General features: G+C 39.0%; 1 protein-coding gene and 1 pseudogene across 6 annotated transcripts in view; one reads left to right on the forward strand and one right to left on the reverse strand.

Moving 5' to 3' along the window:
* Window positions 1-11,690, forward strand: part of LOC103118119 (MKI67 FHA domain-interacting nucleolar phosphoprotein-like) — a 63,239-nt pseudogene extending 51,549 nt beyond the window's left edge.
* The window catches only part of UNC5D (unc-5 netrin receptor D), a 704,674-nt gene that overhangs the window by 231,044 nt on the left and 447,566 nt on the right, over window positions 1-26,064 (reverse strand). For all 6 annotated transcript variants that reach the window (XM_060182795.1, XM_060182801.1, XM_060182791.1 and 3 more), the window contains exon 4: window positions 11,952-12,055. In XM_060182795.1, the coding sequence (XP_060038778.1) occupies window positions 11,952-12,055 (104 nt within the window). The remainder of the gene's footprint in view (window positions 1-11,951; window positions 12,056-26,064) is intronic.

Below are 26,064 nucleotides of genomic sequence, written 5' to 3' on the forward strand. Positions count from 1 at the left end.
TGGGAAAGGTCTGTCACCTAGGGAAGTTTTAGACATTTCCAAAAGAAAATCTTCAAACATAAGAAAATGACAAATGTACATCAGGTATGCCAGGATTACTAAAACATCCAAAAAAAAAAAACTTTATGGGCATCTAAGAAGAGAAATGGTTCACTTTCCCTAAATCCCCACTTCTACCCCAATAATCTGACTTCTCAGACTTATAAGACTTTACCCATTCTAGTCCTGGAATCTTCTCTTGTTATATAAGGATTCTGATATAATACTTAAGTGACAAAGCTGATTTGATACCTGGTAGAAAGACAGGAAACTTCTCCTTACACAGCATTGACTAAGGCACTTGACCTTCTTCAGTTTTCTAATTCCAGCATGGTTTTGATTCCATGGTGAGATAAAAACAAGAATAATGCATGGCATGCAATGGCTCAAGGCTGGTAACTGTCAGTTGTTTAGCTTTTGGGCCTTAATTCTCAAAGACACTGAATTATTTTGAGTAGGCTGTTTACCTTGATGTGAACAGAATTAGCCTTAGACACTAAGCCTTTATGGGAAGTTTTATTGTCCAAGGCAAATATAACCTGTTAAGATTTATAGGCTTTATTAACAGCAATAACCATTTTATAGCCAACATCAGTAAATCAGGGTTTATTGAGAACTCTACAATTCTAATCTGTGGAAAACCATTAAAATGCCGGATTTTCATTGGATATAATTTCTAACTTTTATGAAAGATAGATTTTCCATTTAATTGAGGAGCATAAAAAAAGTGCAGTGCAGGATAATGAATTGTTTCGAAAAGAGCAAATTGGTTTTAGCTAAACAACAAATGTCAAATGCTAAATTTGCTATCTTTACTTAGAACTGCCCCAAGGTTAATGTTGAAAGTAACTCTAATGGTAAGGGTATTCTAATATACTCAACTACAGGATGAGCTCGTGGACTTTTGAAAGCTTCACTGTCACCCATTCACATTTCAGGTATTTTAGGCAAAGTGTATGGCCTGATTATTACATCCAAACCAGTGTCTAAAAGAGTCTGATGATAATCTTCTAGTTCCTTCATATGATATTCCTCAAACAACATTTTCAATAACAATTATATTATCTATAAGATTCTTCAGTGGGAAAACACTATGCAGAATTTGGACTAGAGTTGGTATATTGTACCAAGATAAAAGATTCTGGGGAAGGTTCAGGTCCTGGAACATGATGGAAACCCCCTAGTGGGGGTTGAATTGTTTTGTGGAAAACTGGGAAATGTTACACATGTACAAACTACTGTATTTTACTGTTGACTATAAACCATTAATCCCCCAATAAAGAAAAAAAAAACTTCAGTGAAGTACAGTGAACAAACATCAATATTTATTACCTGTTTTTGTCAATAGTCATTTATTTCCTTCAGGTGGCAGATTACAAAAGAGGAAGACTGTTGGTATCTTTGCTATCTGATTAGTTTGAAGGGCAAGAGGAGAGGTCACTGGAGAGAAGTCAGGGCTCATGGGCACCCAGAGTAAAAAGGGGATAGGTCAGTTCAGTATTCTTATTCTTTTTTTTTTTTTTGCTTTTATTTTTGTTTTATTGTCACCAGTGTTATTGCTGGGGTTGATGGTGAATCCTACGCTCCCAGTGGCCATTTTTCTTTTTTTTCTTTTTCTTCTTTCCTTTTATTTGATAGGGCAGAAAAAAAATGAGAAGGGACTGCGAAAGGGAGAGAGAGAGAGAGAGAGAGAGAGAGAGAAAGAGATATCTACAGAACTGCCTCACCACTTGTGAAGCTTCCCCTGAAGGTGGGGAAAGGGAGGTGTGTGTGTGGGAAGGTAAATTTGTGTGCTCAACTGGATACACCACTGCCTGGCCCCAGTATTCTTTTTTTTTTTTTTTTTTTTTTTTTTTTGCTTTTTTGCTTTCAGGGTTATTTCTGAGGCTCAGTGCCTGCACTATAAATCCACTGCTCCTGGAGGCTATTTTTTCTCCTTTGCTGCCCTTGTTATTTATCATCCTTGTTATTACTGTTGTTATTGCTGTCATTGTGGTTGGATAGAACAAAGAGAAACTGAGAGGAGGGGAAGGGATGATAGAGAAGAGGAGAGAAAGATAGACACCCGCAGACCTGCTTCACCGCCTGTGAATCGACAACCCCCCCCCCCCCGCAGCTGGTTGGCTGGGGGCTCGAACTAGGATCCCTGAGCTGGTCCTTGCACTTTGTGCCATGTCCGCTTAACCCACTTCACTAACGCCCAATCTCCAGGCTTTTTTGTTGGTTCATTCATTTGGTTGTTTTTTTACTAGGGATTCACCCCTCTTTCAGAAAAAAGGAAGGGGGAGAGAGAGAGAGAGAGAGAGAGAACCGCCAAAAGGCAGCCTTAAACCTGGGCCTGGCACACGGCAAAGCAGGTACTCTCCCAGGTGAATTATCCAGTTTTAATTTGGCTCCCCAGCCAAATGCCAAAATGGAGTCCTGTATCTTCCTCAGAGAAATAAAGGTTCATACAGTTTTAGGAAGGAAGAGGAAAACATAAAATCAGTAGTCCCTATTTACTATTAGAAACTTAACTAAATGTTTTCCACATTCTTCTTCTCATACCAAGACCACCAAGTCTCCATTTTTGAGGAGACTCTGGGTGTTTAGTAGATTTTTAGAAAATTAGGAAGTGCCTGGTAGGATTACAGATTTATTTGACTCTAAAGTTGATACTTTCTCTTTTTGGTGCCACTGGGACAATTCACAGCTGGGCTATTTTCCTACCCACTAATGGATACAAAGAGAGAGAACCTTGTGATAAAATCTCAGTTATGTACTTATCAGTGTGAACCTGGAGTCCTTAATGGCTATGCGACGTGTCAGTAGCACGGTCTCATGCAGGAAAAATAGTGATGATTCACCCCTCTGCCTAGTCTCCTTTCCCAGAAACCTTTGCTTTGGTTCATACACCAAACCTGTCTATGTTTTATTTTGTTTTCCTTTCCTGTTCTTGTTTAAATTCTGCCTCTGAGTGAGATTATCTCATATTCATCCTTCTCTTTCTTATCTCACTTTATACTTAGTTTTATCACCACAATGCTTATTTCCAGGGACAACAACAAAGTAGAACTTCCAGTAGATTTAGGATTGACATATCAGCTATTTTTTAGAATATTAGTTAAAACCATATTTCTGTAGTCCAGAAGGTGACTCAATGTGTAAAACACAGGACTTGTTTGTCTGAGGCTTCAGATTAGATCCCTGGCACTCACATTGCTCATGACAGAGTAGTGATCTGGTCTATCCATCTCCTTCATAAAGCAAATCTTTAAAAAAAAAAAAGTAAAACCCTTTCATCTGATCTATTTCTACTATATGGTTCCTTTTTATTAAACATTTTGTGCTGCTTTCCATCTTACTGCATTTCAGCCACCAAGTTTTAGATACTACTATGATTCCATCTGAACTCCCCGGGCAGACAACCTCACCAATGTGTCCCAGAACCTCACCTTCCATCTTACTACATTTCAGCCACCAAGTTTTAGATACTACTATGATTACATCTGAACTCCCTGGGCAGGCAACTTCACCAATGTGTCACAGAACCTCACTTCTCCAGAGCCATACCCCACTAGGGAAAGATAAACAACAGGCTGGGGATTTAGATCAACCTTGCAACGCCCATGTCTAGTGGAGAAGCAATTACAGAAGCCAGAACTCCTACTTTCTGCACCCCCAAAAGAATTTTGGTCCATACTCCCAGACAGGTAAACAACAGCGAAGTTTTCAATGGGAGGGGAACACAGAACTCTCTGGTGGTGGGAACTGTCTAGAATTGTGTTCTTACTATCTTCAATCATGTAAATCAACATTAAATAACTAATAGAAATGAATGAATAAATAAAATGGTTAATCCTCTGTTTCTTTTGTTTTCTTTTTTGCCTGCATGGTTATTGCTGGGGCTCCATGTCTGCACTGAGAATCCACTGCTCCTGGAGGCTATCTTTTCCCCTTTTGTGGCCCTTGTTGTTTATCATTGTTGTTATTATTATTGTTGTTGTTGGATAGGACAGAGAGAAATCGAGAGAGGAGGGGAGACAGAGGGAGGAGAGAAGGATAAATACCTGCAGACCTGCTCAGACAGTGGTCTGAGAAGCGACCTCCCTGCAGGTGGGGAGCCGGGGGCTTGAACCGGGATCCTTATGCTGGTCCTTGCTCTTCGCACAATGTGCACTTAACCTGCTGTGCTATTGCCCAGCCCCAAACTCTTATTTCTAAGGTTGGATCAATCATTAGACAATAGATATATAAGCAGTCACCTAGGAGTTCCCAAGCTTCGAAAAAAGGCTTGGAAAACTACACTCATGGTATAAAATAAGCAAAAACTCTAGGAAGCTGAGTTTTTAGGTTGGATTGGCTACGTTGTGTTCTGAGAACTTGGACAACTTGCTGTAAAACTGACATAAAAACACTGACAATTCTCTCTCTAGCACCACATAACATTATTTTGCAAACCATGTAAGAGTGCCTAACACCTGTTGATAATCCTTAAAGGTTTTTTTTTTTTTTTTTTTTTTTTGCCTCCAGGGTTATTGCTGGGACTCAATGATTGCACTATGAATCCACTGCTCCTGGAGGCTTTTTTTTTTCCTTTGTTGCCCTTGTGCCCTTGTTGCTTATCATTGTTGTTGTTATTGGATAGAACAGAGAGAAATCCAGAGAGGAGGGAAGATGGGGGGGGGAGAAAGACACCTGTAGACCTGTTTCACCACCTGTGAAGCAACCCCTCTGCAGGTGGGGAATTGGGGGACTCTAACAAGGATCCTTATGTTGGTTGGTCCTTGTGCTTTGTGCCATATGCGTGTAAACAGCTATGCTACTGCACACACCCCCAAACCCCTTTTTTTGTATTTTTAAGCAAACCACCCTCTCTGGTCATCAAAGTACGTTAGAAAGGTTTGTCAGGCAGAGAGAAAGAAATCACATATATCTTGAGTACAGTAAGACTTGAACTTGCTTCTGCAGATGTCTTTCAATGTGTCAAATAGGAAATCTTCTATGTCATAGCAGGACAAAAACAGTTGATGTGCCAGTCCTCAGCTAACCACAGCCTTCTTAGGGATCCCATGGGCCCCACAGGGGGGTCAGCAGGAGGGACACCAAGTGATAAAGTGGAGAGGGTGTCCAGGTGGGAAAGGTTTGACTGATAGTATTTCACAGTGACAATGGCATAATCAATCAATTTCCAAGCACAGTTTCTAGTTACTGCCACACTGAAAAGTCATAAGCTGAGCATCCTTGCAGGGCTGTGAGGTCAGTCAGCACAAAGGTTCACTTTGTGATGGGAACAACAAGGCCAATAGGTTCTGGCAGCTGTCCCCACCCCGGGAGACAGTGAAAGGCTATGAACTTTTCTATATGTCTTCCCTACCTCTGTGCTTCTCTCTCTGTTTTCTCCTCTCCCTCTGCCTTCCTTTTAACAAAAACAAAGATGCTAGTGGTGATGAATATTGTGCAAGCTATTGAGAAAATAAACAGAGCCATAAATATTGGTGCACAGAATAGGCGGTACCCTATTCATACAGAAGTAAAATTCTAAAATAACTCAAGTGTTTGGAACAGGGATCCTTTCCCACATTAAGATGATGGTATACAGTTTTGTTAGGGGCCTGCAATAGCCCATTTAATCTACAGTGTGGCTGAGACACTCTCTATATCCATCTATAATGCAAAATGTAGAAAACAAAGCTCTTGCTCTCTCTCAGTTAAGAATTTCTGTTTTAAGACATCCTAAAGCTGCAGCTGTTCCTTGTTCTCTATTTAATTTTGGGCAGCATGGTTCTAAAAAAAAAAAAACCCTCTAATGGTTCTAAAGTTCTAGAGGTCACAAGTATGAGATCAGATCAGGGTATGGGTGATACACAACCCAATGGAAAGGGTGATATGGTATCAGTGGAAGAATGGGGAATGCAATTAGTCAAATAATGCTCCCCACCTCAACCTGCAATTCATTTTTCATGTGGAAATCTGCATGTGACAGCTTTTGGAGAAATGGTCTTTCTGATGATCTGTGGCTCAGACTATTAAACCAAGGGCATCCCAGATTAGGTATGTCCAAATTGAATAACTTGTTTCCTGATAAAATGAGGGGAGTTCAGATACTCAGAGACACAGGAAGGAGAATGCAATATGAAAGCAGAGAAAGAGGGTGAAGTGATTAGATTACAAACCAAAGGGCACCAAGGATTGCCTATAACTACCAAAAGTTAAGAAATAAGCATCTCCTCCCCCATCAAGATTTAACCCCACCCATACCCTGATCTGATCTCATACTTGTGACCTCTAGAACTTTAGGACCATTAAGAGTTTTTTTTTTTTTTTAATCTGTCTTAAATCTACTGGCTTGTGATGATTTGTCAAGGCAGCCTTGAAAGCTAAGACGGATAGTGAATACTCTAGGCAGTTTAGAAATTTAGCAGAAGGGTAGGTACGAGAAAAGAAAAAACGCTTTCAGCTATATCTGTGTTATGCTCCCATCTCCCTATTCAACAATTCCCCCAAATATGTTTTCACATATTTGTTACTGAAAGATTTTCACAGCTTGTTCTGCTCCTGCAGTTAAAGTAGAAAGGCATCATCAGAAGCAAATGAAGATAGGAGAGGGATTGAGCCAACAGGCAGAACTCATTTGCTTAAAAGATCAGGGTGTTAGGAAGAGAACGATGGAGAGATATGCAGCACTGCTTCCAAGTTTTTACCCACGTTCAGCTTTTACCAAGTATTTGGAAATGTAAGAATGTTGCTTAATTCTAGGGCTTAGCAATTCTTCCACAGAAATCCTTTCAAGGGACTGGGATACACAGAACCAAGTTCAAGCCCCTAGTGCCCACCTGCAGGTGGGGAAGCTTCATGAGTAATGAAGCAGTGTTACAAGTATCTCTCTTTCTCTTTCTTTCTTTATTCCTCCCTTTCCCTATCAGAAAGAAAAAAGGCACCAGAAAAGGTGGGTTTGCCCTACAGGCACCAAGCCCCAGTGGTAATCCCAGAGCAAAAATAGGCAAATAGATATAGACAGATAGGTACAGAAATAATAGTCAACCCATATCTGTGAACTTAGGAAAATGAATGCAGTTTACAATGGATGAAATGGGGACACAGAACTCTGGCGGTGGGAAAGGAGTGGAATTATACCCCTGTTATCTTATGATTTTGTAAATAAATATTAAATCACTAATAAAAATTTAAAAAGAAAACAATAAAAATAAAAAGAAGAGACTCAAAATATGATGAAAAAATAGCTGAGAAATAGACTTACAAATATGGTCAACTGACCCGTTAAGAGATATCAATGCGAAGCCCTCTGGTCCAGGACTTTTGTTGTTGGAGAGATTCTTAATAACAGTTTTGATTTCTTTGTCTGTGATTGGTGCATTTAGACTTTGTAGTTCTTTTTGGTTCAGTTTTGGAAGGGCATATGTTTCTTATTAGACAGCCCAGTATTTACCTTTAGACAGCCCAGTCTTTAACTTTCTCTCCTTAGCATGCACTCTCTGTCTTATTTGTGTCTTCAATCAGCAAGTGGGTAAAAAATGTTTTTTTCACTAGCTATTTCTCAGAACAGGAGGAAAAAAAAAACACCCAAAAGACATAGATTTCAAAGTTTTGTCTGTAACTGTAGTAACCTCAAATATTCATCCATGTAGGCAGAAAACTGGCTTTTATTCATAGTCAACAAATATGTATTTGTATCTGAGTGACAGAAGCACTGTTTAATGCTCAGGGGATACAGTGATTAAGAAAAAAATCTATCATGGAACTTAAATTCCCATGAAGTACACAGAAAATAACATGAATAAAATCTATTCATGATAAAACCTAAGGAGAAATTTTGATAATGATAAAGAGGCTTAAAAGTATATGCACGATTTCCAGTGCGCCGCCGCGTGGAGCACCTGGGTCAGGGGACTTCCATCATGGAGGTGTTGGCCCAGCAAAACTACTCCTGTCGCTGAGCCTGTAGGATACCAGATTTCAGAAGGAGGTGGTGCAGGTTTGCCAGCGGGCGGTCCAGAAACAGAAGAAAGAAAAACCTGCTTTTGGAATGATCTATGTGGATGGGGCACTTAACCTTCAACAATTTATGAATCCCAGATCAAGTCCTATTTCTCCTAGTTTGGCGCTGTTAAAAGGTTCAGGCTATCCAGAAGTAAAAGGAATCTGAAGACGTTCCCAAAATTGTGGTGGAAACAATGAACAACTACCTTTTTGGTAAAAGGCTCTTAAAATGTCATTTTGTACCACATGAAAAAGTACACGAAGAGCTTTTTAAAAATTGCTATGTCCCATTCAGAAAACCATCGTTCCCTGTGGTGAAAGGGTACAATGGCGACCGGTCACTTCTTTAAAAACTACAGATGGAGAGGAGATTTCAAAAGAAAGAAAACCTACTCAGGAAGAAACTGGCTAAGAAAGGAATTGATTATGAGTTTTCTTTATTGATTTTACATAAGAAGGAAAAAGAAAGTGCTTCAACTGCTGGTCCTGACATGTCTACAAAGAGTCAGGTTTTACCAAAGAAAAAGAAGAAAGAGGTCTCAGTTCTGACACTCCTGAGAAGACTGTGGATAGCCAGTCTTCCACACCAGTTTGCACACCAACATTTTTGGAAAAACGAAAATCTGAAGTGGCTAAAATGAATGACTATGATGATGACAACGAAATAGTTTTCAAACAGCCTGTACCTGGTGTCGAAGAAACACAAGAGACACTGGCACCTACACACTCAAGGAAAAGAAGATGTGATTCTGAAAAAACAGTGATTCTGAATTATACATACATATATATGTATGTATATATGTACATATATACATACATATATATGTATGTATGTGTTCTGAGAAATCGTATTTTGTTATGAAGACTGGTTGTATTTAACCAGATACTATGCAATGCAACCATTGACCAGAAAAAAAAAGTGTTGGCTTAAGCCAATAAGGGAAAATAAGGGCCAGGTGGTGGCACATCTATTTCACACATGTTACAATGCCCAAGGACCTGGATTTGAGCCCTTGGTCCCCACCTATAGAGATAAAGCTTTGCAAGTGATGAAGCAGTGCTACCGGTATCTCTTGGTGTCTCTCCCTGTCTCCTTCTTCTCTTTTGATTTCTGGCTGTCTCTGTCCATAGAAAACTTTAGAAATAGAAAACTTTTTTTAAAAAAAAAATGGAGAAATACAGAAAATAAAATCTGGGTCTGGCAGGTGTCATGGTGGATAAAGCACTGGACTCTCAAGCATGAGGTCCCAAGTTCAATCTCCAACAGCACATGGATCAGAGTGATGTCTGGTTCTTTCTCCTCCTTTCTCATTAATAAATAAAATGTTTTTAAGTCAGTTATTCTGATTATACTACAAAAAAAGTATATGCACATATTGAGGTCAGAACTTGAAGGCATCATGTTTAGTGTGAAAAAAACAGAAACAGAAAGACCAATACAGAATGATCACAGTTTTAGGTGGAACATAAGAATAAAGGACAGCAAGGAAGGGCATACAGTGAAACTTGGACTAGATGTGGCATATTGCACCAAAGCAAAGGACTCTGGAGGAGGAGGGAAAGAGACAGGGTGAAGGGACACTGGGGTCCTGGTATGTCTCCTAGACACCAATCAAGGAGAGACGAGATACTTTCCCTATGCATTAAAAACTATACTGTAAACCATAACTACCCACCCCCAATAAATAAATAAATAAATAAATAAGTCTATGCGTGAGGTGGACAGACATTCTCAACAATGTCCAAAGCAGGTTTCATTGAGAACATGTTATTTGAACAATCCCTGCAAAAAGGCTGAATCATAGGAATAATTAGAGAAGTGTAACCAGCAGAGAGGCCATTTTGTACAAAAGACATGCAACAGAAGCATAGCTGAACCAACTGAGGAGAAATGAGGGGATCAGAAGATGAGGTCAGAGGTTACAACAGGCAATTACGTTGGGTCAAGTAAGCCATTATAAGACAAATTTACCCTGAGTGCTTCTAGCGAAAAACAAAACAAGACAAAAAAAAAAAACAAAAACTGTGGAGTATTTTGAACAAAGCTAACTAGTCCTTAAATAGCTGTAAGACCTTTAGTAGGTCATTGATCTGAGCATCAGTTTTCTTACCTCTAAAATGCAAAGGCTGTGTCAGGTAAATACCCAAGCTCTCTCCCAGCTGTAAAAATTGATCACTAGACATCTCAAGAGTATGAGGTTTCCAAAGGCAGATAGTTAATAAAAACATGACCTTTCTTCCTATTTCACTTACTCTTAAGCTGACAAAGTTGAGTAGTAGTTGAGCGCAGGCTTGGAAAGAATCCTGGAGATAGACACATGGCAGAGATGACACTTTTATGCATGAAAGAATTGCAAATTGGGATTCTAAGAAATAGGATAGCTCACAGATGATACCCAAGTCAGCCTCCCAGCAGCACTTGAGGCATTCTAAATGAGACCTATCCAACCACCAGCATACTTAATGCCCTTCTGACTGTGACCCCACTAGAGAAACTAGGACTCACTCATTCTTAAGGTGATAAGAGAAGATAAGATCTCTTTTTGTTTCACATTAAATAAAAAAATAAGCATTTTCCTTTCTAATCATTTCATATCATGTTTGGTATGTTCACTTTTATTTTCAAGTCCATTTACTTCATTTCTGTGAACCATTTGCATTTGGAATAGTGTCCACCCAGCACACTTTTGCCTAAATATGCAAGTGTGTGCCTTTTTAATTCCCCTTGATTTTCTCTATACCATTGTCCTTTGAAATGCAAAACAATATAGCAATTCTAAGAAATAATGTGAGATGGAGTTGTTTTCTTTTCTTCCCTTTTCTTTTCTTTCCTTTTCTCTTTTTTAAACTACGTATATTTCTCAGTGAAATACTAGTAGGGCTAAGGGTAATTTCCTGGTTTCCCATGGGGGATGCACCACAATCAGCTTCTCTACTCAAGCCTGTATTTATAAAGTTAGCATTTCATGGGGCCAGGTTGTGGTGCACCTTTTTGAGCACACATGTTACAATGCACAAGGACCCAGGTTCAAGCCCCTGGTCCTCACCTGTAGGGGGAAAGCTTTGCAAGTAGTGAAGCAGGGCTGCAGCTGTCTCTCTTCCTCTCTCCCTCTCTATCTCTTGATTTCTCACTGTCTCTATCCAATAAATAAAGATAATAAATTTCTTAAAAATATAAACTTAGCATTTGACTAAATGTCCCTTATACTTCTTAGTCTTCAGTTCCAATGCATGTGTATATCATTATTCTATCAGAACACACTTTTCACCATAACTGAAAGATTTCAGAAGCATTTCATATTATACAGTATACTAATATTGACAATTATATTTAAAAAGTATGGCAGAAACTTCAGAAAATATGAAGGGAGCCTAAAGTACATAGATAGCTTCTAAGGATTCCAGATGTGAAAAAAGTTATCACAGGAAAGATATGTGGATTCATTACTTTTTATATACCTAATGCCTAAAACATAATAACTGCTCAGTGACCATTTGCTCCATAAGCAGATGAAGAAAGGATACGTACAAGTACCAGAGCCTCTCATTATGAGGTCTTGCTTCCACACTTGTCTCTTTTCACATGATTCTAACTGTCACAGTGGAGCTCAGACAGTATCAATAATCACAGTGACCAAAGTGATGGACCAAAAACACAGATGGTGACCTAAAATCTGACCTAAAATCACGAAAAGCAAAAATAAAGATCAAATACTAACTGGACTGCAAAGCAAGAGATCTGTGTCAACAAGAAAGCAGTAGATATTATTTTCCTTCTCTAACTTACTTCCTCTACAACTTTTCCATCACCATTAGCAACTGGGTGGAGAACACACAATGTCTGGCTCTTTTACTTCACAAATGGCCCCAGAGGATTTGTCCTCCTTCTAGGGAACTGACCTGGTTCCTCCAGATTGCCCCACTCCTCTTACCTCTGCAGCTGGGACTCCCTCTGGTGGACGGCAATGCAGTACGATCATGCCTTCAATGGGAACCTCCCTTCCCTGCGGATCTTGTTCAAAGTTTTTCCGTAAATCTGAAAAGATGGGTGAGAGATATGTGAGTTTGCTCTAGGGGCCATATTATCCAGAATAAGGAACTGGAAAGGTTGCTCAGTGGTAGAATGCCTGCCTTGTATACATGAAACCTTGGGTTTGATCCAACGAGATCCAACCACATGAGAGCAACAGGTAAGTCAGAATTCCAGGAATGGTGAAGAGTGCTTTGTATGTTCTTTGTCTCTATTTTACTCATACATTAAATAATATATATACAAAATTAAGCCAGAGATAGGACACTAGTAGAGCACAAGTTTGATCTCTGGTACTGTGTAAAGGAAAAAAAAAAGAGTGAAAAAACTCAGCTTTCCAACATTCATAAGCAAATATGAAATAAGCCTGAACAATAGTGTTCTTAGTGTTCTGTGATGCAAGGGATAAAGTAATTACATATAAGGCAGGAAAAACATCCTCACATTTTATAAGTCTTTGCCAGCATTATCTTCCTAGCATCTGATGAGACAGTTGGCTTAATAAACTGCCATCTACAACAATTATCCAGTTGAGATACATGTGAATTTTATTATTATTATTAACTAAAGAATGCATTATTAATATGTAAGCTCTGTCATTTCCTTAACCCTCTAGGGGGCTCTAGAAGATGGCAACATGAGCTTACCTGTGAGTTTTTTATTTTTATTTTTAACTGTGAGGGGGTAGCATTCAACCATATAAAATCTATAACCTATCCAACCAAACATATAATTAAAAAATGCAACACCCTCCAGTCAAACAGCAATGTTGGGTGTTTGTATAGTGCCTTCCTGGAAGCCTGGCGGCACTTTGCAAACAAGCTGCACTATTAACCTTTTACACATGGAAGGATGAAGCTTGGAGAGGTTAATTGGCTTGCCTGTGGTCACAGACGGCATCAAGGTCAGTGATGGGGAAAAAATCCACTAAGCTTCCTGACACCAAGTCTTTGGCTGTTAACCAGCAAAGCCTTCGCAGCCTTCACAGAGAAAAGGATGCATGGACAATTCAGAGAAGGAGTTTTATCTGCATGATTTTCCACTGATACATTTGCTTTAAAAATAAGATTGGGGGGTCAGCCTTTGCTGCTTCTGTGTGTGCATGTATATGCCTGCAAATGTGAGTGTGTGAGTGTGTGTGTGTGTGTGTGTGTGTGTGTGTGTGTGTGTGAGAGAGAGAGAGAGAGAGAGAGAGAGAGAGAGAGAGAGAGAGGCCAGTACTTTTTTTTTTCTTTTTCTTTTATTACAGAGCATTGCTCAGCTCTGGCTTATGGTGATATGGGAGATTGAACCTGGGGCTTTGGAGCCTCAGGCATGAGAGTCTCTTTGCATAACCATTATGCTATCTATCCCTGCCCTGTGATCAGTACTTGGGGCTTTGTGCTGATTCTACTGCTCCTGGTATATATATATATATATATATATTTTTTTTCCCCAGATAGAGGGAGACAGACAGAAAAGTAGAGAAAGAGAAAGAGACATTACACAGCACTGCTCCATCAAATCATGAAGCTTCCCCCTTGCAAGGAGTTCCCCTGTGGTGTTGGGGATTCAAATGAGTTCCTGTGCATAGTGAAAGGTGATGCTACCAGTAAAATGTGAACTATCTCCTGGTCCTAGTCTCCCCTCCCCCCCACTTCTTTGAAAGTGTTATAACAATACTTTGACAATTTTACATCACAAGCTTAATTCTTGGTATCACTTGAAAATGCAGGATAGTAAGGAAAAACCTTCCTCAATGTAAATGACTTCTCCCTCTCTCACTGACAACATATTTTTCTTCAATTGGTATCTCAAATTACGGGCCATGGATTTATTGACTTAATTTTCTTCAGTGTTTACAACAACATGAAATATGTTCCATGTGAAAAGCAGAGCTCCAGAATCAGTTACATTTTTATAAAGTCATATAAATACATTACACTGGTTTTTAGCAAGTCAGAAATACTCAATGAAAACAATGCCTGTATTCACTTTTTTTCTGAAATTGTTTTTTTGGCAAGAGGTGGCAGAGGGACTCACATTATAGAAAGGTATCAGGCTCTACCTTCCTACCTTCTTTTTTTTCCTGCTGTTCCCCAGGTTATGAAGTCAGCCCTCTGTTACTGCCACAGTCAGTCCTTATCATTCAGTGTTTTTTTAATCTATAATTTTTAATTTCAAGTATGATTAATGGCACATAACTGATGACATGACTGTGACTTAATGAATTGTGGGCAAATTTCAGAATAATAAATCTCATAAGATCACAGATGATGATGATGATTCTTCCTCCTCCTCCTTTCTTCTTTATTTTTTTTAAGTAGAATGAATTGGGTTTTTTTTATTTTTTATTTTTTTACACACAATTCCCACCACCAGAACTCCATATTTCCTCCCCTGATAGCTTTCCTATTCTTTATCCCTCTGGGAGCATGGACCCTCTCCTCTTTTATTTACAGCCAACAGTGTTATTACTGGGACTTGGGATCTATATGAAAAAATCCATCACTCCTGGTAGCCTTTTTTTTTTTTTTTTCATAGAGACAGAAATTGAAAGAAAAGAGAGCTAGACAGACATTTGCATCATGGTTTCACTTGTGAAACTTGCCCTTTGCAGGTGAGGACTGGGGGCTTGAGCCTGGGTCCTTTCATATGATAAACTATGTACTCTACTGGGTACACTGCCCAACCCTTGCCACAGATTCCTCTTTACTTTCTCACACAAGATTTATGTGTTCAAATTCTGCTGTATTATCAAGACTATATCAAAATCAGTCTATCACAGACTATGAGTGTCTCTAACACGAGCCCTCAGTTTTCTGTTTGTTTTTCCTTTCCATATCTGAGGCTTCACTGCACTAGCCTGACTTTTTCAGAAAGATGGAAGGACAGAGAGAAAGATAACATAGCATTAAATGCATCCCCTAGTGCAGTAGAGACCAGGCTTAATCCTGGTTCATATATATAAAATAGATAGACAAACTATCCAGAGGAGCTATTTTGCTGACTTGAAACATCAGTTTTCTTAAGAGGAAGGTTGGGTTTTAGTGGATGATTTTGTTTGCTCTTTTCACCATTTTTTTCTTTTCCTTTATTGCTTTGCTTTCAAAGACATCTCACTCCAGTGCTACTAAATGATGACTGCAGTGGAGACAACATCAAATAATCTGTATTCAACCAGATGAAGCACAGGGAGCTAATGGTGGGTATTTCTATTTTATCTTTTATTTCTATTTCCTTTGTTCAACCGAAAAGGAAAAAAAGTAACAAAATACACAGTTCACACACTCCACTACATTAACAACACATGAAAAGTAAAGGAAAACTAGAATGAGGTCATTTTTTTCTTTCCATTTCCATGTGCTCAACAAAAGAGATGACTTTTTATATAATAAGAAGAAAGGGGGAAAAAATCCTCTATTAACTTTAGGATATAGTCAAGGGTATTGTCAGTAAGCCAGTGGCTTTGATAAATTTCTAGTAGATTTCATATAGGGAATATTAGAATGAAGAAAGGAACAACCTTATCTTGTGCTCCTCCCAATTATCATTTGAAATCACTGGAAGACTTCCTACAAGAAATATATTCTTACTCCTCAGTGTAGAAACACAAATTTAGAGAGCTAATGATAATAGAGAAGACAATAATTGAGCTGTCATATATTTGGATCTAATTGATTACACATAGATACCAGGAATCTGTAGTATCTTTCCAGATGAGGAATCTAAGTCAAACTGAATCCTCACCTGTACCTAATACAGGTGAAAGGGACTATGGGATATCTGACTCCTAAGGAGGACAAACATTCCAGATTATTGGTGATTACTGGAAATTACAGAAGTAAGCTTATAGAGCTAAATGCTTCCTGACTACCTATGACTCCAATCATCAGTCATACCCAATCAAGTAAGATACTAATTGGAAAACAAAGTGATTTCATCACCTATCCTAGTCCCACAGCTTGAAAGATCCCAAGACTTCTAATAGTAAGGAAATTGCCTCTGTCACATAGAAGAAATTACACTACCACTGAAGGAAAAGAACTGAAATGGCATGATTTTCTCTAAGACAAGAAATGAGAGATATTTTCAGAACAATTCTAATTTAAGTTATTTAAAGTCAAAGGAAATAGCAAGTAAGACTCTAGGGAGTAGGAATTATAAATAGAATAACATCTGAGATCAAGAAAACTGCCACTAGACTCTCTCTTTCTCTCTCTCTCTCTCTCTCTCTCTCTCTCTCTCTCTCACACACACACACACACACACACACACACACAAAGAAGAAAACATAATCACTAAATTAGAAGTATATATGTTATAGAGACATTAAACAGAATACTGACTCTTGCAGACAAGTGAACTAGTGAGACAGAACATACATGTATCACTCAGGCTCCAGGCAAGAACATGGAGAGAACACAGTAATTTCCACAGTCAATGTGAGTGTGAAGAATTGGCAGACTCAAAAGATGAAAGTGGAATTTCAAGGAACAAAGACAGATGTGGAAGAAAAAAGAAGAGATTGGGGTTATAGAACTTTTGACTTTACTGTGGGACCAGAGTGGAAGGAAAGTACACAGAGTGTTGATACTTATGACCTTGGAAGAGCAATCCTAGGCATCAAAACCAGGTTTCTGAAGAACCAGTCTCCACCAAAATGGTAATGGCATCTCTACAGGGGTAATAATGAAACAAGATCTAGGAGTTGGGAGATGGGGATTTGGAAACAAGAAGCAACTATAATTTCCATGATACAGATATTCTTTAGGGGTAACAATGACAGGGTCAGAAAGAAAGAGTGAGAGATGCCCTTTCTAGTTCTTCTACTAATACAATATTCTCTGCCCTCTCCTACTGATGGAACCTCAAAAGGGGCTAGGGTCTTAGAGTCTATTCTCTGAATCACAAAGTTGACACTTGTGTTTTATATATGGGAGACGATTGCTTTGTGATCTGATGGAATTGGAGTTCAGAGCCCTCTAGTCATCTTCCCCTAACATTTCTCCCCCTTTGGAAGTATGGACCAAAATTCTTTTGGGGGTGTTTAAGGTGGGGGTCCTGGCTTCTGTAATTGCTTCTCCAATGGACAGGGGCATTGGGAGGTTGATTCCCATTCTCTCTCTCCCCCCTCTCTCTTTATAAAAAAACAACTTTGGTGCAGGAGTTATGAACTCTTTCAATATGCAGACACTGGAGCCACAATTAACATAAAATAAGATTATGGTGATGGCACACAACCATCTGAATATACTAAAAACTATTACATTATACACTTTAAATATGTGGATTGCAATACATTACAGAATACACTGTTTAAATATAAAAATGAGAGCATTTATATTTTATATACCCATTCCTAAAATTTTCTAAGAAAATTATTAGACTATTACTTAGAAAAATGTGACATAGGGGAATTGGGAGGTAACGCAGCAGGTTAAGCGCACGTTGAAGGAAGTGAAAGGACCTGTCTAAGGATCCCAGTTCAAGACCCTGAGCTCCCCACCTGCAGGGGAGTCACTTCACAGATGGTGAAGAAAGTCTGCAGATGTCTATCTTTCTCTCCCCCTCTCTGTCTTCCCCTTCTCTCCCCATTTCTCTCTATCATATCTAATAATGATGACATCAATAACAACAACAGTAATAACTACAACAACAATAAATAAAACAAGGGCAACAAAACAGAAAATAAATAAATTTAAAAAAAAAGAAAATGTGACATAGTAATAGTGCTAAAGTTTTCATTTATAATGGCCCAAAATGCTAAAATACTAAACATTGGGCAAAGGAGATAGTTCAGCAGTAGAGTACAGGACATAAATGCATGGATCCCCAGGCTAAATTCCCAGCACCACATACATGAGAGCTGAGTAATACTTTTGTTCTTTCTTTCAGGTAAATTTTTTAAAATCTATAAACATTTCCTAATATAAGAATGGTGAATAACTTTTTGTGCACTACTATAATGGAAAACTAAGCAGACATTTAAAAAACTGGAACTTAATGCAGTATATAACATACTGATTTTTCAGTGGTGCATACTTGAAATTTATGTAATATAATTCAGCTACTTCAATAAAAGTTAAGAATAGTTAGTACACTAATATTCAAATGTATTGCTAAATAATTCATGCACTGAGCATTCTTATAAATGTAGTATGTAAGAATTATTCTCTCAAATTTAATTTAATCTTTTTTTTTTTTTTTTTGCCTGCAGTGTTATCGCTGGGACTCTGTGCCTGCACTACGAATCCACTGCTCCTGGAGGCCATTTTTGTTGCCCTTTTGTTGTTATTGTTGTTTTTGCTGTTGTTGTTGGATAAGACAGAGAGAAATTGAGAGATGAAGGGAAGACGGGGGGGGGGGGAGAAAGATAGACACCTGCAGACCTGCTTCACCACTTGTGAAGCGAGCCCTCTGCAGGTGGGGAGCCATGGGCTAGAACCAGGATCCTTATACTGGTCCTTGTGCTTTGTGCCATGTGCGCTTAACCTGTTGCGATACCATCCAACCCTCTCACATTTAATTTTATGGAATGCATTTATGTTCAAATAAAAATAGATACATCTTCATTAAGATTTAGTAGATAGACTAAAACTTTAACTTGTCCTTGAGTTTTCAGTAAATGTGCAAATAGCATCCTTCATTTATATTTGCTATTGACCACGGGCCAGACCAGGTAATATAGAACTTGACATAGACAATTCCAGCCTTCCAACAGCATTTGTGTTAGCAGGGAAAAAGTAATTAAACAAGCAATAAAAAGGCAGTTGGATGAGTGATGAGATAGAGAAGTAGAAAGCTCCATAAAAACATCATAGTGGAACCTACTGTGATTCCAGGAAACTTTCTAAAAAAAAAAATCTATCAGAGCCAGACCATTTCACAGGACTACATATTATACCTGCTACCTCACGTACTCCTTATCTTATTTTTACTTATTTATTGGCTAGAGAGAGTCATAACTCAAGAGGGAAGGGGGAGACAGAGAGGGAGAGAGACAGAGAGATACCTACAACCCTGCTTTACCACTTGTAACCACCATCCCCCCCCTCAGGTGGAGACCAGGGGCTGAAACCTGGGTCCTTATGCATTGTAACATGGTTGCTCAACCAGGTGCACCACCACCTGGACACTCAATCAGGTTTTTACTGACTTGAAATATTTCTATTTTGCATTTTATATTCCCTTGTTTCTATTTTATAAATCTATACAACGTGATTACCTATCTACCTCTTTTCCCATGATTTATCACATCACATAAGGACCCATTTCTTTTTATTAGACTTGGCCTTCTATTCATATATAATGAGAGGGTGGAATATAAATAGATTTCCACCTTCTGATTTCACTTATAATCATGCTAATGTGGCCCATGAGAAGAAGAAAAATAATAACTTTCACATTATCTTATATAAAAGAACTGCATCAAAACTGCATACAAATACACAAAGGTTTAATATTTAAAAATTTAAAGGGACCTTAAGGTGACTCACCCGGTAAGATGTGTGCCTTGCTATGCACAGTGACAAGAATACAAGTCCCGCCACCAAATGGGAACACTGTGGCATTGGTAGAACTTCAGTGCCATGGTCTGTTGTCTACTGTCTCTATTCACCCATTTCTTTCTACATAAATTTATGTGAAATAAAGTAATGAGAAGTTGATGCAGGTATGTTGGCATCACTTATGCTTAAGGTCCTAGCACAACAAAAATAAATAGATAAAACAAAAAATTACAAATAGCATTTATGTATGTTCTAGTGTGGGGGTAATATTACATTATTGGGGAAGCGCTAAAAAGAAAACATTCTTAAAAGAAAGGAATCTTTCTATACTCTTGGGGGATGTAAATTGGTCTAGCCATTGTGAAAAATAGCCTACACATTTTTCAGAACACTAGAAATGGACCTACCCTATGACCCAGCAGTTTCCCTCCTAGAGATTTATTCAAAGGAAACAAACACCAACCAAAGAGGTTATACACCTGTGGTCATAACAGCAACCTGAATGTCCAACAACAGATGAGTGGCTAAGAAAGTTGTGGTATATACACACAATGGAATAGAATACAGTTGTTAAGAATGATGAAGTTGTCACCTTATCTTGAATGGAGCTTCAAGAACTCAGTTAAGTAAGTACAAGAAGTAAAAGCAAGTACAAGAAGTAAAAATACTGGATGGTCTCATTTAAAATCAGAATTTAAAAAATAAGGGCCTAAGTGGAAAATAAACAAACAAAAGAGTGGAACTTGGACTGGGTGTATATTGCTGCAAAGCAAAGGACTCTGAAGTAGAAGGGGAAGAGGGTAGTGGAGAGTGTATTTGGGTCCTGGTTCATGATGGGGGAAAAGGACCTAAAGTAAGGGTGTGAGTGTTTTGCAGACACCTATCATGGGTAGATGAGAAATTGAAGCTATTCAATTTCAGTTTAGGAACTGAACTGTGAACCATAAAACCCCAATAAAAATGATAAGAAAAAAATCACACAACATTTTAAAGATTCACTACAGGAAGATTTTAGGTATGTTCATATGTTTCTGTAATGAACATGTACTACTTTTATAAACCCCCCCCCCCAAAAAAAGTGTCTTAAAAACCCTCTTTGTGAAAGAGATCACCTGGAACTGCAACAAGGCAGGACTAGAACAACTTCAAGAACCCACCAAACCACTGGTGAGTGGAAACACGTGTGGCTCCTGGACAGGGAGGAGCCTAAGGAGAGATTGAGCTTGAGTGGATGCTAACAGTCTGGCAGTTCACCAGTTGAGGCACCACCTCCTGTCTGTTTTACCAATAAAAAGACTGCAGAAGGGAGGAGAGGACTCCCCTAAGACTCACCAAATGCAACTGTGAGTCTCCATTGCTTCTGCCCTCAGAGGCTGGAACAGCAGCGGGGAGGATCTGTGCTAACATCTGGGAACAGAAACTGAAGAGGAAATTCAGGAGAAAAGCTAGCAGTGGGGCTGTATAGTGGGGACCTTCCACATTGTTCTCCTGATGAGAACATGGTGAATAATGGCCTCAGAACCTACAGACTATTAACGGGAATTATTTAGAAACACTCAGGGCCCAGCAGTGCTGCTCGGCTTGGCAGAGAAGCTGAATTGAGCCTGGAGATTTGGGTCCTTGGGGTGTGAGAGTTTCTTTGCATAACCACTGTGCTATCTCTCCCCTACCTTGCTCAATCTCTTGGTCAGGAGTGAGTGTTAAGCTAAGAAGCCTACTTATAGTTTAAAAGCCCTTTCTTTCTTCAGTTTTCCACTTATGAGTGAAATCATCCCATAGTCCTTCATTTCCTTCCTTACTTCAGTAATAATAATCATTGTTAGTCTCTTCCATTTAGTCCTAAAGGACACATAATCTTTTTCTTGAATGGACAGTAGTACTTCATGGAGAATATGTCTCTGAACACTTTTTTCTTTTTCCTTTTGTAGTTATAAGACTCAAATTAGTGATTTTTTTATTCCATTGTTACTTTTCCCCTTCTAACTCAAAGTATCCCACTAAGCATCCCTCATAGAATCCACTCCTCCATTTTAAACTTATAATCAGGAAAATGAACAGGCACACACCAGAGAAATACATGGATAATTTAGCAAAGATTGCTGACTCCGTGTGAAAGCAGGTGCTTATTTTTATTTACATATTTTGTATACCCCCATTTTATTTAAGTTTTTTAAAATTTATATAATTTTTATTTATAAAATGGAAATATTGACAAGATATTAATAAGAAATATTGATAAGATATTGATAAAAGGGGTACAATTCCACACAATTCCCACCACCAGAATTTTGTATCCCATCTCTGCCTTTGATAGCTTTCCTGTTCTTTATCCATCTTGGAGTATGGACCCAGGGTCATTATGGGATGCAGAAGGTAGAAGGTTTGACTTCTGTAATTACTTCCCCGCTGAACATGGGCATTAGCAGGTCAACCCATACTCCCAGCCTGTCTTTCTCTTTCCCTAGTGGGGCAGGGGTCTGCAGAGGTACGGCTCCAGGACACATTGGTAGGGTCATATGCCCAGGGAAGCAAGGTTGGCATCATGGTAGCATCTGAAACCTGGTGGCTGAAAAGAGTTAAGATAGAAAGCAGAACAAATATTGACTATTCATGAACCTAATGGCAAGAATATTGCAGATGAAGATTTGGGGTCTCCATTTTGGAAAAAGCTAGGTCTATTTCAGGTATATTCCAAGAGGCTCATGGCTTTACTAGTTGTACTGAGCCTGACCTTTGATATGCAGGTGTACCCAAGTTATTGGCTGGGGAGATGGTGTCATAGTTGTAAAAAGGACTAGAAAGCTGGATCAAGGAAGAGAGTGGCTCCCAAATATGTGAACCATATATAGATATTGTTAACTGTAAACCCCATCAATTTGATATGATGCCCATATTCAGCACAGTAACCTCTGCATCCCTGTAGGTCTGGGCTCATCTTCTGTGGTCATGGCTAGGAACATTTCAGGCTGCACTAATTTCAGGAGCCAACTTCCTCAGGTGAGAGGTAGAGTATGTTATCCAACCTCCTTTTGAAGAATGGAATAGTCTCTACCATTGTTGATCCACATTGAAGGCATAGTCCTATAGGGGCCCACACAGGGGTTCATTATTTTGTTCCAGATAGAGATGACCAGTGACAGTGGACAGAGGGATCTGTTAAGGTCTAGGCCCATAATGACTGTGTGGGAATTCACTTCTAAGGTGCTGTGTTCACTTCCTTCCAAAGCCACGCCTACAGGTATTAGCACTTCTGAGTATCCTTCCATTTCCCTCCTCCCTCTCAGATAAAAGAAATAGCACCTGAACTCTCTAGGTGTTCTCCAGATTCTCTTCCCTCTAAGTGATCATGCAAAAAAAAAAAAAAAAAGGGGGTCCTGGTGACAAAAGGTCCAGGTCCCAGTGGAACTGGGGTTCAAAACCCTCTGGTCATCTTCCCCCTAACATCTGTCCTTCAAGGAGTATGAATCAAAATTCTTTTTGGGTACAGAAGGAAGAAGTCTGGCTTCTGTAACTATTTCTCTTCTGAATGTACATTGGGCTGTTAATCCATAGTCATATTCTGTTTCTATCTTTCCATAGCAGGGTAGGCATCTGGGGAGGTGAGGTTCTGGTGTCAGGAAATTGTGAGGAGCCTCACAAAGCACCCTGCATTCCTGATACTATGGCCTATCTACATAATCATTATTTTGCCTGAAAGATCCCCACCCATTCCATTTATTTGATCTATTTTCTTCCTATCCTCCAGACCCTCCCTACCTGCAGGGTAATATTAATCCTACCAGTTAAAACCCTCACAACAGTTGCTAAGGAAGTTTCTACCTTCCCAGGCCCCTTTTGCCTTTCTCTGCACCTCTTTCCTAGCCATTTCCGTTTCCGACTTGCCACTTCTGGGTCTGCCTTTTAAAAGCCTGGGCTCTCTGATCAATAAAGACATTGCATTGCCTCGTGCCACGTGTTCGGTTCCTGAGTCATCTCCCTCACGTCACTGAGTGAGTAGCAGCCCAGGCTGGCTCCGGTTGAGTTCTCTCCAACCCAGAGAGTACGCGCCTAGGAAGAGGCACCCCCCAACACTAGCCTGGCAGTTCTGGGACATCATGGTGAGGTCCTCTGCCTAGGTAGGTCAGGATAGGATCATAATAGCATTTGGAACTTGGTAGCTAAAAGGCAATAAGATATAAAGCAAAAAAAAAAAAAGTTTAAATAAACAGGGAACAAAAAGTAGGTATCCCTACTGTTTGAGCCAGTGAGAATAGGGACACTAGGATAGAAAAAAAGCCCATGAATATACTCATCTGTGCTTGAATTTGATAGGTAACATGAAAGTGGGCTAGAAATATTGTGTGACGTGTTACCCATCAAGCTCAGATAAAAACTACTAAAGGGATGGGCCCCTAGGAGCATACCTAAAACAGAGTTCCCAGTTTCTCCTCCACCCTAAGATCTTTATTCTCATGTGTTCTATTCCTACTTTTTGGTTCCTCTTTATGAAACATTTTTGTCTGGTTTCATATCTTACTTAAGCCTTTCAGACACCAAGTTGCAGATGCTACTATGGTTCTACCTTGACTTCCCTGGACAGATGACCTCACCAGTATGTCCAGGAACCTCACCTCTTCAAAGCCCTACCCCACTAGGGAACAAAAGAAATAGCCTGGGGTTATGGATTTATGAGCCAATGCCCATGCCCAGTAAAGAAGCAATTCCAGAAGCCAGAACCCCACCTTTTGCATCTCCAAAATAATTCTGGTACATTCTCACAGAAGGTGAAAAATGTTAGGAGAAAATGACTAGAAGGCTCTTAACTCCAACTCTGTCAATACCCTGAAAGAGAAGAAGAGGAAAAAAGAAAGGACATTTGGAAATAGTAATAGGTATAGATATGACTTAGAAAGGAAGAGGATGCAGGACCATAGAAAAAATGGGAAAATACATATAAATACAGGTAGTTATAGAAGTAATAGTCAACCCGTATCTGTAACCTTAGGAGAACTACTGCAGTTTCCAGTGGATGGAATAGGGACACAGAACTCTGGTGGTGGGAATGGTGTAGAATTATCCACCTGTTACCTTATAAAGTCAATATTACATCACTAATTTAAAAAAGGGGAAATATTATCTGGAAGGATGGTGTCAGTGTAGAGAATAGAACTTGAAAGCCAGGTTAAGGTAGAGTTGAAAACAAACTTGAGAAGATATATAAATACAATCAATTTTTTACCACATTGATCTGACCAGGGGCCCATATATATTCATATATAGCACAATAGCTTATGTAATCTCTGGGTCTCTCTTAGTCTGATCTCATAGTCTATAGTCACAGCTGGGAACTTCTAGGCTGCACACATTACAGGACCAGTCTACTTCTAGTGGCAGTCTGAGTATGGAGCAGTCTTTATAATTGCTAGTGTGTGGTGAGGGTAAGGTCCCACAGAGGTCCACAAAATGGCTAATGAAAGGATTCCTAAGTAGAAGTGACCAGTGATGGTAAAGAGAGGGATCTGTTAGAGGTCTATATCCATAGTGTCTATGTGGGAATTCAAACATTCTCTGACAAGGACCCCAGGTAATGAGGTGGCCCAGTACTGGCCAAAATGGCCATAATTAAATGATCCAGTATCTTGCCTCTTTCTAGTTTTTGTAGTCCATCTTTATCTGATAAGTGTAAACTATCTCCCAGTTGTTAAGGCCTCAATGTTATTTGTTATATTCATATAGATTATTAGATTTACAAAGTCTGGTCTTAAGTTAGAGAAGAAATAGACCTAGATTTTTAGTGGGGTCTAAGTTAACCTTAAGTTTTTGGCTTTATATGTTTGACAGTATTAATAAAGGTTATTTTAGGGACAACACTTGTCCTTTGAGATAAACACACACACAGCCATAATATCTTTTTGCCAACTGTATAGTGTTTCTTCTAAAGATTGGCAAGTGGTGACTATAATGTTGATGCCCTCTCAGAAGAAATTAAAAGATAGAAGACTAAACTTTATTTACTCTTTATTGTATATTTAGTTGAATAGTTAGAGTGAATAAGGCAAGTATCACAGGGGTAGCAGAGAAAGAGGTCATGGTTGAAGTAGTAAATACATGATTATAGAATTGATGGTGCTTTCTTTAGGTCTTTCTACTAGGTTTCCAAGGTTATTAGTTGTAAGACTCATCACTTAAGAACTTTTACTTTAGAGAAAGATAGAAACAAGCTGGTGATATAGATCAACCTGCCACAGCCCATGTCCAGTGGAGATGCAATTATAGAAGCCATACTTCCCACCTTCTGCACCTCGTAAAGATCTTTGGTCCATACTCCCAGAGGGATAAAGATTAAGGAAGCTTCCATTGGATGGGATGGGATACAGAACTCTGGTGGTGGGAACTATATGGAATTATACTCCCCTTATCCCAAAATCTTGTTGATCATTATTAAATCACTAATATATATATATATATATATATATATATATATATATATATATATATATATATGGACTTTTACTTTATAGAATTGCCTCTAGCTTATGGAGAAAT

Source organism: Erinaceus europaeus, chromosome 2, assembly GCF_950295315.1.
Source record: "Erinaceus europaeus chromosome 2, mEriEur2.1, whole genome shotgun sequence".
NCBI lineage: Eukaryota > Metazoa > Chordata > Mammalia > Eulipotyphla > Erinaceidae > Erinaceus > Erinaceus europaeus.